Below are 18,195 nucleotides of genomic sequence, written 5' to 3'. Positions count from 1 at the left end.
TGACTAATAATAGGTATATTATTTCCACATTTCGTGAAGCTTATGCTATTTGCTTCAAGGTAAAATGCCACTTACAACTAATTATTTTTTGCAGGCACAGTCTGAAAATTTTCTAAACAACTTAACATCTCAGATTAAATTTGCTTCTTTCAAAAAAAAAAAAAATTTAATAGCAAATGTTCATTGTTTAATACGCCTAACAAATGTACTCGTCAATACACAAAATTTTGCCACTTCATGACTATAGTCATACTATAGTATATTCGTCAATCACATTTAACTGGTTAATTATGAAAATAGACTTTATTAAAATTGTTGCTGCTAATTATCCATTATTAAAAGTCAATTTCGTTGAAATTTGATTAACAATCGAAATGATCGAATAGCGAATATCGATTTCTTCGAGCCATCACCCATCCCTACCATTGCAGGGTGTCTTTTGCGGTCGAGCATCGCTCGGTGATCGCTTGCTCGCATGTGTGTAAACGCTTTTTGCGCTTCTTTTTGCAAAAAGTCTTCAGGCCCAGAGATGTTTATTGCAGAAATAATATATTGAATTATTGTCGGAGATCTGACTTTCATTGGGCGATAAACTACGGTTAACTGAGGTCGAAACGTTATTCATACACGTTTAACACTGCCAACGAGCGCGTATCCAAACTCAAAAGCGTTATGGGATTAGGGCTGTTGAAAGGTGTAAAGATTTCCGGAAATAATCCGATTTGATATTTACAAAAATCAAAGTTTATTGAAGCTGCATTTTGCCTATCGAGATTGACCTTCTATTTTCAAATACTTGGACTCTATTCTATTTCAAATACTTTGGATATGTAGAAGAAAATTTGAGTAATCATAAATCTTCATATTAAAAGTACATCGTAGTAAAGAAAAGTTTGTGTTGGGATGTATTAATTCTGATTTTTACACCAGTAGATCAAAAACAATTTTTACACGTATTTACTAGGGTAATACTAATACGTAATACTAAGTTAATACTAATACGTATTTACTAATTATAAGTTAAAATAATAATACGGGCTTCCCCGTCTAATAGAATTATGGGATTTCAAATTAAGAAGTTAGTGATATCAATTTTTGCATAAAAATAATAGATAGCAATATGTTTCCAGGTGAAAATAGCTTTTCAGCACTTTGCAGCACCACTAAAAAAAACGTACCAGCGTTTTGCGCAGGTATTTTAATAATAACTAGTGGTGTCTGGCATCGTGCCTTATGGCAAATTGCTAGAACTTCCCGGACCGTAACAAAATATTCGAGAAATATTAAACGTTTTCAAATAAATTATTTTAAATACTGTAACATTGTCTATTAATTATAAGAATTATATAAACTGAATTGCAAAGTTAAAATTATTTATTTAGAGTATATAAGTGAGCTTTAAAACTTTAGCCAGAATTAAAATTAAAATTCTTGCCCAAATACTAATCAGCACATCACCCTATAAATAGGAATAGAATATTTTTTTAAAAAATCATCCAAATCGGTTGATCCTTGCGCCCGAAAACGTTGACTGAAAATTGTATCCATACATACATACATTTGCACACTCACGCACACACACATCTATTTTTTCTGAGGTATGCCAAAATGTTCAGAAACCTTCAAAACATGAAGATATGCAACAATTTTCAATTTCGATTTGTTGGACCATTACAATAACCTACCCTAAGGGAAGGTAAAAATCCATCAATTAGAGATAAAACAACTGTTTGGATTTTTATATATAAGCTACACTGTGAAGAAGTCATCACAAGAGTTTATAAAGCTCGTTGCAGTTAAAACATAAAGAATTGAGTCTAACTGTTTGAAAATAAAAAAGTATATAAATTATGACTTTATTAGGAAATTATAAAGTAAATAAAGCCCTTTTTAAATATCGCTGTTATTTGCCTTATGGTATTTTTTACCTAAATTAAATTATGTATCTTCAACAATATAATATACTATTCTACAAATCTACACATCTAATATGATGGTTCTTATTGAAAATTTTCTAAAATTTCTATTCACTTTGTTCGTTATCACTTTGATATTATTTCTGTAATGAATTGGATGTAATTAATAATCGAAGATTTTAATTTAATTACGATACGCATTAATAGATTATAATGTCTTCAAATTATGATGACAATAATATTATATACAAACCATTTTTTTCCTTTCTAATAAACAGATAGATATGATCATATTGAACATTATCTGAATTTATTAGTTATTAATATTATTACTAATAACTAATGGCGGAATAAAGAATACCTAATAACTTATCAGGTATTTCTGCCCTTTGGATGTTTTAATAATTGTGTAATATTCATTTGGAATTTCAAGACTAATCACCATATGCAGCTACCCATAAACATAAAGAGTGAAAGTCTAACTTACAAATTAAAATAAATATTCACATTAATCAAACTACGAAATCTATTCAAATATCACAAAAAATAAGGAGGATTGGGAAAAAATGGTTCAGCAATTTGCCGCAGTCTCTGAAATGCGTGACAAATTTGTATTTGTTATTCAAATTAAATATTTATATTGAACTTTTGTCTATAACTGAGCTGTCTATTTTATTTTCTACTCGTATATTTTCTTTCTTTATTTTGAGTTTTCCAAATTCCTAATTTTAACTATTTTTTATTTATTTGTATTTATGTTACTTGATTTTGAGATATCGGTACTGTCCTTTTTACCCGCGGTTCTTCATACACCTAAACAGTATATTAAAGAGTAAAAGAAGATATGTCCAGAGGTCTAACTTACCAGTAACTTATGTTTATTTATCTATGTAACTTACCATGGTTTAAGATTTTAACTTAAAGATTAAAAAGTTGATTTGATTGTTAAAATAAGTAAAAAAAAGAAAACCAATAATCATTTGGCCACAAAACCATTGAGCACCACTATTTTATAAATTTCATACGAATACAGCAATAATGGTCCCACATGCACACGGCTGAATCTCAGGTTATTATGTTGACAGGATAATGTCGAATCAATACAATATTAATAAATATTCCAGAACCGTTCGATTATTATCACATCCGCGTGTAATTACATAAAAGGCTTTATTCTCTTTTGGTTATATTAGAAATTAGAAAAGGAGGGAGATATTTAATACTACATCTATCTACAAAGTTTACGTCTTTAATAAACATATACAATTTAATAATTAAAATGTCTATTTTTGAAGAATTTACTTGCACATTAAAAAGGGGTTAAACATTTTTAAATAATAAATTTTATTTTAATGGACAATTTTCGTAGAACATTTAGTAAATTTCTTTTTTTTATTACATTAGAGCCAAGGAATTTATTCACATAAGAAATATAGCCAACATTTCATGATCAAAACTAAATTTTATGTGTGTATAAACTAGTTTGTTTAAAATACCAAAACAAAAAGCATCACTGTTTTCAAACTTTGTTTTTAATTAGTGTTTAAATACATATAATCAATAGCGTAAAATAGATTTGTTTTATTATTGAAATTAATTAATTAAATGTGCTTGATAATATTTTTGATTTTCTAATATAATATATAAGCCAGGTCGGGACATAAAGGTCACCAGGTATAAAGGTGCTCCATCGATATCTCAAAATCAAGTCCAATAAATACAAATAAATAAAAAATAGTTAAAATTAGGAGTTTGCAAATATATTAACACTTTCAACTCGCGAATTCCGAGATTTATATGAATTTTGCCGCCGCAGCGGCGTGATCCGAGTCGAGAGGGTTAATACTTATTTTTCGTTCAATGTGTTTGATATTCATCATATTAAAAACTCACAAAAAAGACTTTTATAGTGATTCTCATTTATCACGGTTTTTCATATGAAAGTGAATTTTTCGATTTACACGATATTTTATGGTTCCTGTCTTCCGTGTAAAACGGGGGATAGTGTACAGTAATAGTAGTCTTCGATAATATAAAAAGTTATATAAACAAATATCGACTTTTCTATGACTTGACGTCATTTAAAGATTTTACTCTCACCAAAAGAAGTAAAAATTTATAATAATTTTATGTTTACATAAATGTGTGTGTAGATGTGTACTAGAGCGAGTCGATTTGTATGGGTCAAAAAAAGTCGCTTCGACACATATGATTTATGTGCATTATATTATGATTAGATACTAGGGATCAAAATAAGATACTTTATTGCAGAAATACCTCTAAAATGTATTCTAATGTCCCGTGCAATGACCCAAAAATAAGTGATAAAATTTGAAAAATTTCATTTTGACCCATTTAGAGTGCCCTAATTGCGTCCAAATGTATGACCGTCCTACACATTGGAAGGCCAATCCACGCATGTCTTTGGTTCATCTCCTGGGACCCCCCTTAAGAGGTTTTTCAATTTTTAACCCTTATCTTTGGGTCAATGCACGGGGCATCAGAATTCATTTCAGGTGTACGGTTTCTTCAGCAAAGTATCTTATTTTGATCCCTAAAATCCGAAAATCTTATGTGCCTAAGTGACTTTTAAATCGACTAGTACGTACTTATATCATTATATATGCAATAGTATTTAAAATCGTGAAAGATACATGATGGTAAGTAAACCAAAGTGTTTTATAACGGATTTTATTCAAATATTAAAAACTAATTTATGCTTAATTATTTTTTTTGATACAACTTCAGGACGTTTCGAGTACCAGTTTGACGCTTCTACAGTACATAAAACACACAAATTATTTAAATAAGACTGAAACCACAAACTTGTAACAATCATATTTATGAGTTAAAATTATATTACATACTTTGGAAAATTGAACCATAATTAAATGTGAATAAGAACAATGTTGAGTTAAATAGATTTTCAACAATTAGTTTGAATAGAAATTCTGTGTGCTTCATATCAATTTCAAATATAAGCCTAATATTATCAATTACGTTAGGGTGAGCGAGACACAAAGGTCCAATTTGACTTTGAACAATTATATTGTGAAAATCAAACCAAATAAAACATATCAACAAGCAACTATCTGACTAAGCTCAGTAACACTCCCAGCTAATTCATCAATGTAGAAATGTGTTTTTTCTGTTTTTTAAAATTTGTCATCTGGTCCATTTTATCCCATAGACGAAGCAAAATGAGACGCCTGAAGAGCAAACAGGTTTAATGCCTTAATTTTAATTTTAAAGAGATTTTACGAAATAATAGTTACATTATTCAACGAATGCAAAATATAAATTTTATCGGTACATTTTTTACAGAGATAATACTGTATATAACCTTGATCTGATATTTCGTCAGAAATATTTATCAGAAGTGTTGGAATAACTTTATTTATTTAATTTATTTGTTGAAAAATTGCTTGTAAAATAAACTTAATTTACTTTTTCATTGTTTACACCTTTGCCAGGGAAAACGTTCAGTTGGTCCTTTTTAACCCACCCACGTGTAAGCTTTTATAGATGATATATAAAAAAAACCGTTAAATCTACCTTAAAATCATCAATACATCAAATAAAGTAACTAAATAACGTATACATAAGGGACCGTCCATTAATCACTTGATCGATACTTTAAGGATTTTTAGATACCCCCCTCCCGCCCTTGGTGATACGTTGTGATATTCAAAATTACCCCTCCTGCCCCGCCAAACATCATGTGCATTTTTAGTTACGAGAAAAAATGGTAAAATTTTTGATTTTTTGAAAATGTTTTGATTTAAAAAAAAAGGTAGAAAATAAAAACACGTGATGTCCTATTATACCCCTCCCTCCCCCACATGATATTTCGTGATTTTTTGTCAGACCCCCTAAAAACCTCACGTGTATAATGGATGCCTCCTAACAGTTAAATTAAGGTCTCGTAAACTAAATCATAGTTCTCACAAATGTGATGGTTGGTTTTAATTTTTTTCTCCACTTTAGAAAAAATCCTAACTTTATTTGATTTGAGATATCGGTAGTGGACCATTTTAACCACGGTCCTTCGATCCCCGTTCCATCCTACTCAATAAAATGCAATATTGGCTCTTTTCCTTTTTCATCAATCTCTTTTACAAAATAAACTAACAAAATTTACAACAACTTGAAATTCTCTCTAGTTATCCAATATATCCCGCAATAATCGTTTACCATCTACCTTTGGCCTTATAATCAAATTTCCGATATCATAAAACAATCAAAGGCTCGTAAAATAAAACGATTTATTATCAACATTAATATATAATTATTAAATAAACATTCCGCAAATTACCATCGCTTAACAGAATCTTATTAGACGGAGTGGAATATAATGATCAGAATATTTCGATAGGAAAGGTGGAACATTCTAAGTCGATGTGAGATGTTCTGTCCAATTGGAAACCAAGGAGTATGCTTACAACTCCGCCTACAGAATGTTAATTTTTTTTTTAATCTTACAGTTTGGTTTGGTTACACATGTTTTCTTCGTATCTTGAGTTAACATCAACAATTTCCATACTACTGTCAGTGTGTATCTCGAGGCGTCGAATGCAGTTAAGATTGGATCGAATTGCCTCTTAAAATTATTAAAACAAATATCTTAATTATGATAGAAGCAGTTGTGGACGTGAAAATGATACAGTAATGTGTAAGAACTAATAAGTTATAAATTTTAATTAATTATTAATTATTAAGTGAATCTAAAGAAGTGACTCTACTCAGCAAGTGGACATAAGTATCTATAAGTGCTAATATATGAGTATTTATTAAAATGCCAACGAAGTGCCTCAAGGTATATTAAAATATTTAATAAATAACAAATATCTTGGATATAATTGATGTCGTTTTATAACTCTTTATTTAGTAGAATTGAATATTCTAAAAATATTTAAAAAAAAAAACTATAAAGTGCGATTTCTAAAACAACGTGTAAGGAACGATAAAACGTTTACTAAACAAACATGCGATACAAATTTTTAAAAGTAGTGTATAAATAATATAAATTTACTACAATTTAACTAATAATAGAAGTAATTTAATAAAATGTATTTGATTGCAAGTGAATAATAAAGTATATCTAACAAAGTGAAAATATATATGAGAGTTTATTAAAATATTAAAGCACGTTAGCAGCTCTAAATAAGCACATCAAGAGATTGATACTAAATTGAATGCCCTAAAAATATTTAAAAAACTATATGACATAACAAGAAATTTAAGAATAGTGTATTATTACCATAAACAATATCTATTCAACTTTTGTAAATGATAAAATAAATTTTATTTAATTGCAAGTGAATAATAAAAAATCTATGACAAAGTGCAAATATATGAATATTTATTAAATTGTTAACGACGTGTTTTCATATATAAGATAATATTTGATAAATAACAAATAGTTTGGATATAACTGAAACCATTTTACAATTATATATTTTGAAAATTCAAAGTTCTAAAAATATTTAAAAATCATATAAAGTGCAATTTACTGTTCGATACGTAAAAAACGTAAAAGAAATGTTTAAAAATATATGAGAATAAGAAATATTAGTAATAGTGTATTATTACCATAAACAAATGAGTATTTAACATTTGTAAATGGCAAACTAATTTTTATTCAATTGCAAGTGGATAATAAAATATCTATAATAAAGTGCAAATATATAGGAGTATTTATTAAAATATTAAAACGTCTTTTAATCAAAGTATATCAAGATACTTGATAAATCACAAATATTTTGTATATAACTGATGTCATTTTACAATTAAATATGTTTCAAAATTGACTTGAAATTGAATGTTTTAAAAATATTTGAATAAAATATAAAGAGCAATTCGCCAAACAAAGTGTAATAAACAATTAAAAAATGCTTTGAAATATGCGATACTATAAGAATTATTAGAATAAGTGTATTATAGGCATAAACAATGTGTATTTAAAATTTCTAAATAACAAACTATTTTTTAATTAATTAAAGGCGAATAATAAAATATCCATAACCCAGTGCAAATTCATATTAATATTTAATAAATTGTTGACAAAGTGCCTGCAACAAAGTATATATTTTGTTATTTGATAATTTTTGTTATTCGGATATTACTGATATAATTTTCCAATTACATATTTTGAAGAATTCAATGCTCTAAAAATATTTTAAAAATACTATAAAGTTCAATCTATAGTACAAGACGTAATAAACGTTGAAAAAATGTTTACAAATATATGATACAAGAACAATTATTAGAAATATTGTATTAAAAACATAAACAATGCAATTAAAACATTTACAATAATAAAATAAATTTTATTCAATTATTGTATTATGGGTATTCTAAGCAAATGAGTGAAAAACAATCGAACAATCAAAGTTGTTTAAAATGTTTGATAAACAACAAACGATTTGAATATAATTGTTGTTGTTTTATAATTAAATATTATACAAAATTTAATGTTCTAAAAATTTCCAAACAAAAACTATAAAGTACAATTCTCAAAACGATTCGTAAAATAAGCGATAAAAGGCTACGATGAAATATGAGAAATTGTACTTGATTAATATAATTTAAAATATATTATATAAACAATATTTATTTATTAGCATATAATAAGTAGTGTTCATTTTATGAATTAATTAATGAGCTAGGAGTTAATTATTATAGTGTTTACGTAAATAATAAATTTATGAAGTTAATTACATATATAAAACTAATCAACATAGAATATAATTTATAAAAATTAGAATAATAGTTTAATAGTTTTAGTTTTTCAAAAAAATAAGTGAAATTTTATAACTGTTTAAAAACTTTTATAAATTCGAATGTAAAAACTTTATAAATGATGCAAAATATGTTGAATATAGTGAAAGTGATTTACAAAAATAATTAAATCAACAAACTAATATTAAAATGATTAGCATAAAGATAACTGTTCAAAACCAAATTGAGTGATTGAATTTCACATTTTAAAAATTGAGAATCTTCTTAGAAGAGTTATTAAAAATCAGGAGAATCTTAAAACCAAACACAAAGCATCTCCTTAATATTAATTAATTAATAAAATCAATGATAAAAACTCAACAATGTTGGCTAATTAAAAATGTGCAAAAAAATGATGTATAGACTTATTTCTATATTTTTGGACAATAGTTATTCAATTTGAAGATTATTATTAAGGTCGAAGTATTGTTATTACGATGGATTACACTATTTCAAAGCTAAGTAATTCTTCAGAAACAAAAGACACTCCTGCAATAAACGAAGGTTTAAAATTTGGCGTAGACAGAATCTTAAATGATGACCGAAAAAATAATAGTCGAAAACCAACAATTGACCATTCAGTTTTGTCAATTTTGCAAAAGTCAACCACTCCGCCGATTAGTCATGGATATTTCGATAATAGACAAGAGTCATCAGTTTTTGATAAATCTGATAATTCACGATTGATATCTTTGACTGATTTAGAAAAAAGAAGAGAAATTAATGCTGCCATACTATTAGAGAGTACAAGAAGACTGTCTTTGCATGGACCTGTGAGGCCGTTTCCTACAAGACCTCAAGGCAAGATATTATATTTAAGTGATTATAACATATCCATTAATTTTTATTTCAATATTTAATACTTAAATTAGTCAATTAATTTAGATCCAGCTCAAAAAAAATTTTTCAACAAGCAAACGAACTTTCGAGCGCATTTTCAATCATTTAATTATTTTCGTATTAAATATTTTATTCTAGAAATATTTTTTATGGCAAAACTTCTTTTGCCGGGTCAGCTAGTATATATATATATATATATATATATATATTTAAAACATTTACCTTATTCTACCATCTTTATTTTTCCAACCGCTGTAATCAACAATTGTGCTTTCTATAAATTTAAATATAAAAGCATTAAAAAGCAAAATATATAAACAATGTGATAAAATTTAAATTATAGTACTTTGTTGATTACTCATCTTAATTATCTTGTTATTCAAATTACATATCTGATTTATCTATTAATAATAATAAATTGTAATTTCAATTATATTTACAATGAATACCTAATGAGGAAAAAATGTAGTTTATGAATCAATCAGCGATAATAATGAGCTTATTTTCTAGTTAACATTTTCTAATATCTTGATACTAGATTGTTGTCAGATAAAATATTTTGTTTTGATATTAAAATTTGCCCAGTATAATAAAAAATTAATCAGAGAAATGGTTAAATTAGAAATCATCACCTAGAGATAGGACTTCTATTATTTTTCTATTCGGTTTGACTTCTATAAAAATGATATAGTGAGTTAAACCAAGTTTCCGATAGATATTTATATAACAAAAACATATTAATGTAAGAAAGTAAGACAATAGAGCAAGCTTATCCCACAGGATATGACTTTGTACTTTATGCAGACAAAAATCTTAAATATCATATTTGATAGAAATAAGTTGCATGAAATAATTCATTTATAACATTTTTATTTGAAATCCTTTACAAAGATATATTCCCAATTTCTCAACCTGTAGTCATAGTTATATTACGACTTAACATTGTTCAATAAATCACTGATCACAACGAATAAAATTGAATTGCGTAATCGATTACAAATTCTCGCCATGATGCAATTTCTTATGTTGAGTTGAAAATTGAATAATAACGTTTACTAAATGATTTTGTATATATATATATACATAATATGTAAATTGGAGAATTATTATCTTGATAATTGTAATTATTGCATAATCCTTCAATGATCTTAATGGATTAATAAATATTCTTAGCAATCATCAAATAGTGACAGCTAATTTTAATATTATTTAAATATAAATTAATTTATTTTAAATTAATTTATTAAATAAAAGTAAATCCACATAGAATAAAGAAAATACCTTTTCATAAAAAATTAATACACTTGTCGAACTCAAATAATAATTTGTTATCTTGTTTTACTTATTCACAGGCAAATGATATAAATATCTTGCACGTATTGCAATGTATTTTTTTACCATTTTTTAATGAGAACAAACTAGTGTAAAAATCAACTTTAAAATTAGTACTTGCCTTATCACTGATAGATAAATCAAAAACTATCTCTTATAGATCCCATGTGTAACCCCGATTTCTGCAATGATGTTGAACCTTATATAATTGTTAATTAAAAAAAACGATCAAGATATTGTAAGATATTTCTCAAAGACCATGGGTTGCATCTCATAAAACATTGGGTTAAGTCTTCAACAAACATCTTATAAGACAAAGTAATTATGAGTAGTTCTGGTTTCCTTCGAAACATAAAAAAAACTCAAAGTCCTTAATGTTAAGTTATATTACGATAACTTAATCTAGAATAGTTTATCTCTAGAAAAAAGAGCCAGCCGTGGTAAGCAACCACTAGTTACTAGCAACCACAAAGTAATATTAGCAATCACTAGTTTCGGGTTCGAATCCAACCTCGGCTGGTTTCGAAATTCTATCACAATTAGGAAAGAGCTTATCCTGGGTAGTCTAAAAAAACAATTACTAAATGTCCTTATAATAGACAAATCGTACTTAAAATATAAAGAAAAGATTAGTGGTGCATGTCATGGTGCCTTAAGGCATATTGCTGGAACATCCCGTACCCAAAATTAATGTTTAAAAAAGATTCAAACATTTTTTAGAACTTTAAAAAAATAGATTTTTGAAAAAATTAAAATTTTTGAAAAAAAATTAATTGAAAAATTTGATTTTTTTTTAACTTTGAAATATTTTGGAAATTTTGAACTTTACTGAAACGAATCGAAGCGCGTGAGCGCCGCGTTGCAGACTAACGGAAAAACATGGTACGAAACTACTAAAAATGTAAATGTTCTTGATAAAAGATCTGATAAATTAATGTGCATATGTCTAATGATCATTTTTGACCGCCAATAAATGGCGTTTTTTAACTTTTTTACTCGATCTCCGTAACCGCTAGACCTGCCTCCCCAAAAATTTAATAAGTTCTTCATTTTGTCAAAACAAATAAAATGTTTAAAATCGGACGCTCCGTTCTCTTAAAAACCGAGTTATCGTTTTTGACACTTTTTGCCCCGTATCTTCGAAACGATTGGATCTGCCTTGCCCAAAAACTAGTCAGTACGTCTCCTTTTCGATAGAAATCGTATTTTAAATAATTTAAATCGGTTGAACCGTGTTCCCGAAATTGTTGACAAAAATCTGTATCCAAACACACACACACACATACATCCATTTTTTCTAAGGTACATCAAAATGTTCAGAAACCTCTGACACGTGAAGATATAAAAAAAATCATTTTCGATTTTTTGCGATAACTATAACTTACCCTACGAGAAGTTAGAAGAAAAATTAATTCTTTGTGAAAATTTTTACTTACATAAATAGAGTAAAGAAGTTGAGGCAGCCATCTTTCGTTTCTTATTCGATTATCTTGATAAATTAATTTTTTTGAAATTTTACATACATATGATTCTATAATAATAATTACTTATTCCTATTCATTGAAAATATGTTCTAGCATCTGTAAAAATTTAATTAAAAATTAATGAAGATGTAAAATATGTTCACCACATATTGCCTTAACAATAATATTGCTGCAGCATGCGGCCGCTCATTAACACCTTTTATTTATATCTCCCAACTACCATCACGATTTTATTAGGTGCTAAGAATTGTTGTATATAATCAAAGCCTTGAGGATCATATTAAAATGAACATATAAATAATGATCATAAAATACTAATTTATGGTAATTTATTTATAATTTTATAAATAGAATTCGATATTCTTGGATTAACGACACGATTGCGGTGATTATTCTTGGAGTGGAGAATTTCAATCAAGATAAAATAGAACGTAATGTTTATATAATTAAATAATTTTTAAAGGCACTTTTTTTTAATATATTATAAACTACAGATTTTTTTTACATCTTCAAACATTAAATCTTTTCGACATAATTTTATAATACTAGGTATGATTCAACTGAAAATTTTGAGATTTAATTAAAAAAAATGTATGTCTGTATAGTATAGTATAAAGATGATTACTTTTACCATATATAACAGAAATATTTTACAGCATATGTCACATTCTTTTAACCAAGTTTTGTACGTCTTTCTTTAATTTATGAGCTAGTCCTCATTTAGATTCAATCATCACTTCAATATAATACACTGCCCATATTGTTAATAAACCGTAAATTTGATTTTATTGCAAATTATCTAATCGATATTATATAACTATATTATTTCCAAGAGTTTTACCAACATTGTGAAAATGTCCGGTTAAAGATTTTTTTTACATTAGTTTATACTCGATGAAAACTCAAAATGCAAAGAAATTTCAACCTAAAGTCGAAATTTGTATTAAGATTTTTTTTTCTCTGTTCTTCACATAATGTTTGTAATATTTAGCCTGAGCTCTTTACATTTTTTGCTAAAAATTTGCAAAAGTTTAAGTAATTTTTTTATAATTTCTTATTTTTTTATATTTTCTGTTTTTACAAATTTCGTTGTGATCTGTTCTGGCTGTTTCTGGTTGAATTTTCTTTGCATTTTAAGTTTGCGTCGAGAATAAAATATTTTAGAAAACCTTCAAAAAGCTTCTTTAATCAGATAAATTCACAATTTCCGTGAAACTATTGAATATAATAAAATTATATAATACCGAATAATAATGTTTCGATTGGATAATTTTTAGACTAAAAAATAGTTTAATAATGTATAGTTTAAAAATAGAATACTACTCAATGTTATTATTATTATAAATATGGTGAGGATAAGTATTAATTTTTTTCATTCATTCATTTTTAACCAGAGTTTTTGATTTCAAGATATTTACTCGAATAACTTTGCATACAACTTTAATCTAACAATATTGATAATTTTAAAATATTTAATTTAAAAGTCATTAATCGGTGCGCAAGGATATTTAGATCTGCAGGTCTAAAAAGCTCATGAGCTTTTCTTAATAAATAACCTTCTCAAAGATTTTCACAAATATGATGAATATTGTGAAATGTATGAATATAAAAGATTTATTGGTTTAAATAGCAACCTGCACTATAACTAATTATTTTTCTTAGAAAACAAGACAATTTTGCATAAATATGCATAAATATTCTTACAACCGACGGAGATCAAAACGTTATAAATAATATTAAATAGATTTATGGTGTTTCAGTTATACTTAAATAACAATATTTTTAAAAGGTATACTATAATGTTAGAGATTAAATAAAAACTTATGATCAATCACAAATAAAACACCATTGCAGAAATCTACGATAATTAGATGGATAAAGGAAATGGCTTTTGATAATAATATAAATAATATTTGAATAATTCATAGAATAAACATATTTCATCTGTATTGAGGAAGTGAAGAACTGATTAAGTTTTTGGAAAGGCAGGTACAGCGGTTTCGGAGGCCCGACAAAAAAAATAAATTAGTGGGGTGCATGGCACCGTGCCTTAAAGCAAATTGCTGGAACTTCCCGTACCGTAACAAATTATTCGAGGAATATTAAATGTTTTCAAATAGATTATTATAAATAAATACTCTAACATTGTCTAATATTTATAAGAATTATATTAACTGAATTGAAAAGTTGAAAATATTTGTTTAAAGTATATCAGAACTTAAGTCGAAATTACAATTAAATCAGAATTATTTTCTATATACAAAAAAAAATTGCAAAAAAAGAAACTTTGAAAAAAAAAATTGAAAACAAGCAGAAAGTTATTTGAATCATTCAAATCGGACGCTCAGTTCTCTCAAAAACTGACATTTTTTGCACATTTAGCTCTGTATCTCCGATACCGCTGGACCTTCCTTTGCCAAAAACTATTAACCCCTTCTTCTCGTCATTACGATATGAATGTTTTTTAAATCATTCAAATCGGATGCTCCAATCTCTCAAAAACTCGATTTCTATTTCCTGCACTCTTTGCTCGGTTGATCCGTGCGCCCGAAAACGTGGACGAAAAATTGTATCCATACATAGGTACACACACACACATTAATTTTTTTTAGGTATGCCAAAATGTTCAGAAACCTTCAAAACGTCGAAAAACAAAAAAAAAATCGAATTTTGGACAATTGCAATAACTTACCCTACGGGAAGTTAAAAATGCCATCTGTGCTTCGATATTCTTTTACAAAAATTTAAAATATTAGAAAATTTTTAAATGAAAAAATCAAATTTTTCAAAGAAGTAATTTTTCAGAAAATTCAAAATTCTCAAAAATCTAATTTTATCAAAGTTTTCAGAAAATTTTAAAATATTTCAAAAATTTTAATTTTCGGTACGGAAAGTTCCTGCAATTTACCTTAAGGCACCATGCCATGCACCACTAGTCATACGCATAAAAGAAAAAAAATCCTTTATCTCTGGAATGCCGAAAATATCACTAGAGAGAAGCTATCAAAATCATTAATAAAGTAATTTTACCGATAACTTTTTAAAGTACGATGCCTTTGGAGTTCGGATGCTTAACGATTAATATAAAACAAATGAAATCTCAAAGTAAATTAAATGTGATAAAGTTATTTAAAGAATTCGAAATGAGTCGGTGATCAGATAATTCGTCACTGGCGGCAATCAGTTGTATACAAGCATTCATATAAACTGTTGAAGACAAGAAGCATCTTGCATACACTGTAGAAATAAAGTTGTTATAAGATGCTACCAATTCTGAAAACATTCGGGTGTAAAATGTAATGAACATGTGTTCCGATCATGTTGTTGTGCAGTCGAATAATTTAATTTATTAACACATTGCACTAATAGATTGTTATTAATTTGGTTTATTTAAATTATAATACGATTGGAATTTGACCAAACTATACATAAATTTAGATTGATTTATTTTATTTGATCAAATTTGTTTGGATTTATATAACAAACTAATTGCTCTTATTATTTGAGCATTAAACATGTTATAGTTCGAGTATTTTTGTAAAGTATTGTAATATTGATCACGTCTTTTAATTTGTATAACTTCTTCTAAACCAATAAATATTAATGGGCCGATTCTGTCGTAAATTATAAAAAGGCCAATGTTAAAACAAGGGTATGTTACATTTTTATTTTCCATATAAAGTGGTACTAAAAATTTTCAAAAGGCTATGTATTTGCTGTGAAGTCAGGTGTTTTACACATAAAATCAAACTTCTCGTATATGATATTATAACACATCACAATACTGCATCTATGATAAAATTCTTTAAATGTTTTGCTTTTTCTAGATTAGATTTTTACAGCAAATACATAGCATTTTGGCAGTTTTTAGTACCATTTCATATGAAAAAGTCAGTGGAACATAAGAATTGGACGATAAGTCTATATAACAATGATATATAAACTAGTGGTGTATGGCATCGTGCCTTAAGGCAAATTGCTAAAACTTTCCGTACCTTAATAGAATATTCGAGAAATATTGAATATTATCAAATAGATTATTATAAATAATGTAACTTTCATTATTCTTATTTGAGAAATAGTAAATAAACAAAACTTAGTTTAAAATGAAAAACATTATCCAATATTTATAAGTATTATATAAACTGAATTGCAAAGTTAAAATTATTTATTTTAATTAAAAACAAAAATTGAAATAAAAAAAAAATTCTTTCCTCAAAAGCATTCGTTTCATAAACACAAGCAGAAAGCTTAAATCATTCAAATCGGATGCTTAGTTCTCACAAAAACTGCAATTTTAGCTCTATATCTCCGAAACGGCTGAACCTGCCTAGGACAAAATCTAAACACCACTTTTCCCCATCTTTACGAATCAAATGTTTTTTGGATCATTTAAATCGGTTGATCTGTTCTCTTAAAAGCTGACATTTTTAGCTCCGAAGCCGCTGGACCTGTCTTCGTCAAAAACTAATCAGCACGTCTCTCTCCTCATCATTAGAAGTCGAATGTTTTTTTAGCCATTCAAATCGGATAATCCGTGCGCCCGAAATCATCGACGAAAAATTGTATCCACACATACACACACATACATTTTTTCTCAAGTACGCCAAAATGTTCAGAAACCTCTGAAACGTAAAGATATGCAAAAAAAATATTTTCAATTTTTGGCCCATTACTATAACTTACCCTGCGGAGAGTTAACAAGTATAATCAATTCAATAATTAAATTTTGATATTTATTCAACATAAATAAATTTATCTCATAACTTTGTGATTAAAAATATATGAAAATAAAAATTGAAAATAATTTTTGATTCCAATATCATTTTTCAATACTTAATAATAGGTAATTTGTTAAAATCATTAACTGTTACATCCAAGGTTTTTTTAAGATCATTATAAGAATTGTTCAACAATTAATTGCAAAGAAATATCCGAAAACTTTTACTAAATCGAATCAGCACGATTTTCCATTCCTACTTAATTCTTCCAATTTTACATACATTAAGGTTTTTTGCACTATTCTGCAAAAACTGATCAACGCGAGTCCTTAATGAGTTTCAACAAATAACTTTTAAAACTTTGAGAAAACGTGGACTGAAGGTCAAATTTTGACTCACATACGCACACTATTGCAAAATTTGAAGTCAAACGATTCAAAACGAATGAAACGTCGAGGAAATATAAATTAGCAAATTGAATTTCCTGGAAATAACTTCTTCGGCACGCTAAAACATGATACGAGACTAAAAAAAACTAAATATGTAATCTTCAAGAATTAATCAAATTAAATAATTTTCAATAATTTTTTTTTCAAAAAAGTAATTAATAAAGATATTCTTTGATATAATAATTTTTTCAAGATTATATCACTTTTAGAATGCTTTTGAATTTAGTGATCAAACTAGTAATGAAGTTTCCACAATTCTAATATTTAGCATAGGATATAAATTTCTCTTTGTATATTTTATTATATTATTTTTAAATTATCGATAAATAAGTAATATAATAAATATATTCGGTTTTGTGAGTTATTCATAAAATTCTTACACATAATAATAATATGTTTACCCAAGTGAACATTTTAAACGCAGTAGCTATATATGCATTTCATTCACATACGATTATTTATTTTGTTTAATGCGCGGATGTAGTGATTTACATGATGATGAGACAAGCCAGATTTCAAGATTTTATTTAAACCAATAATGAACGCTTAACCTTATGCAACAAATGTTTAATATGGATTCAGAATTTGAATAAAATTATTTATTAGTGCATTGCCTTTATTTAATATAGAATCTTTATTCCCTATACTACATCTTTCGGGGTGCATAAAAAAA

The 18,195-nt window shown here is 26.9% G+C and overlaps 1 protein-coding gene across 1 annotated transcript in view; it reads left to right on the top strand.

Annotated features, from left to right (window-relative positions):
* The first annotated feature begins 9,083 nt into the window (after positions 1-9,083).
* The window catches only part of LOC113385677 (homeobox protein koza-like), a 21,085-nt gene continuing 11,973 nt past the window's right edge, over positions 9,084-18,195 (top strand). The window contains exon 1 of the mRNA XM_026623520.1: positions 9,084-9,497. Coding sequence (XP_026479305.1) covers positions 9,134-9,497 — 364 coding nt within the window. The 5' untranslated portion in view covers positions 9,084-9,133. The remainder of the gene's footprint in view (positions 9,498-18,195) is intronic.

The sequence above is a fragment of the Ctenocephalides felis genome, unplaced genomic scaffold, assembly GCF_003426905.1.
Source record: "Ctenocephalides felis isolate EL2017-DRISC unplaced genomic scaffold, ASM342690v1 CF-g0.4_SCAFFOLD_03571, whole genome shotgun sequence".
NCBI classification, from domain to species: Eukaryota; Metazoa; Arthropoda; class Insecta; order Siphonaptera; family Pulicidae; genus Ctenocephalides; species Ctenocephalides felis.
This window is presented reverse-complemented; position numbering and strand designations above follow the sequence as displayed.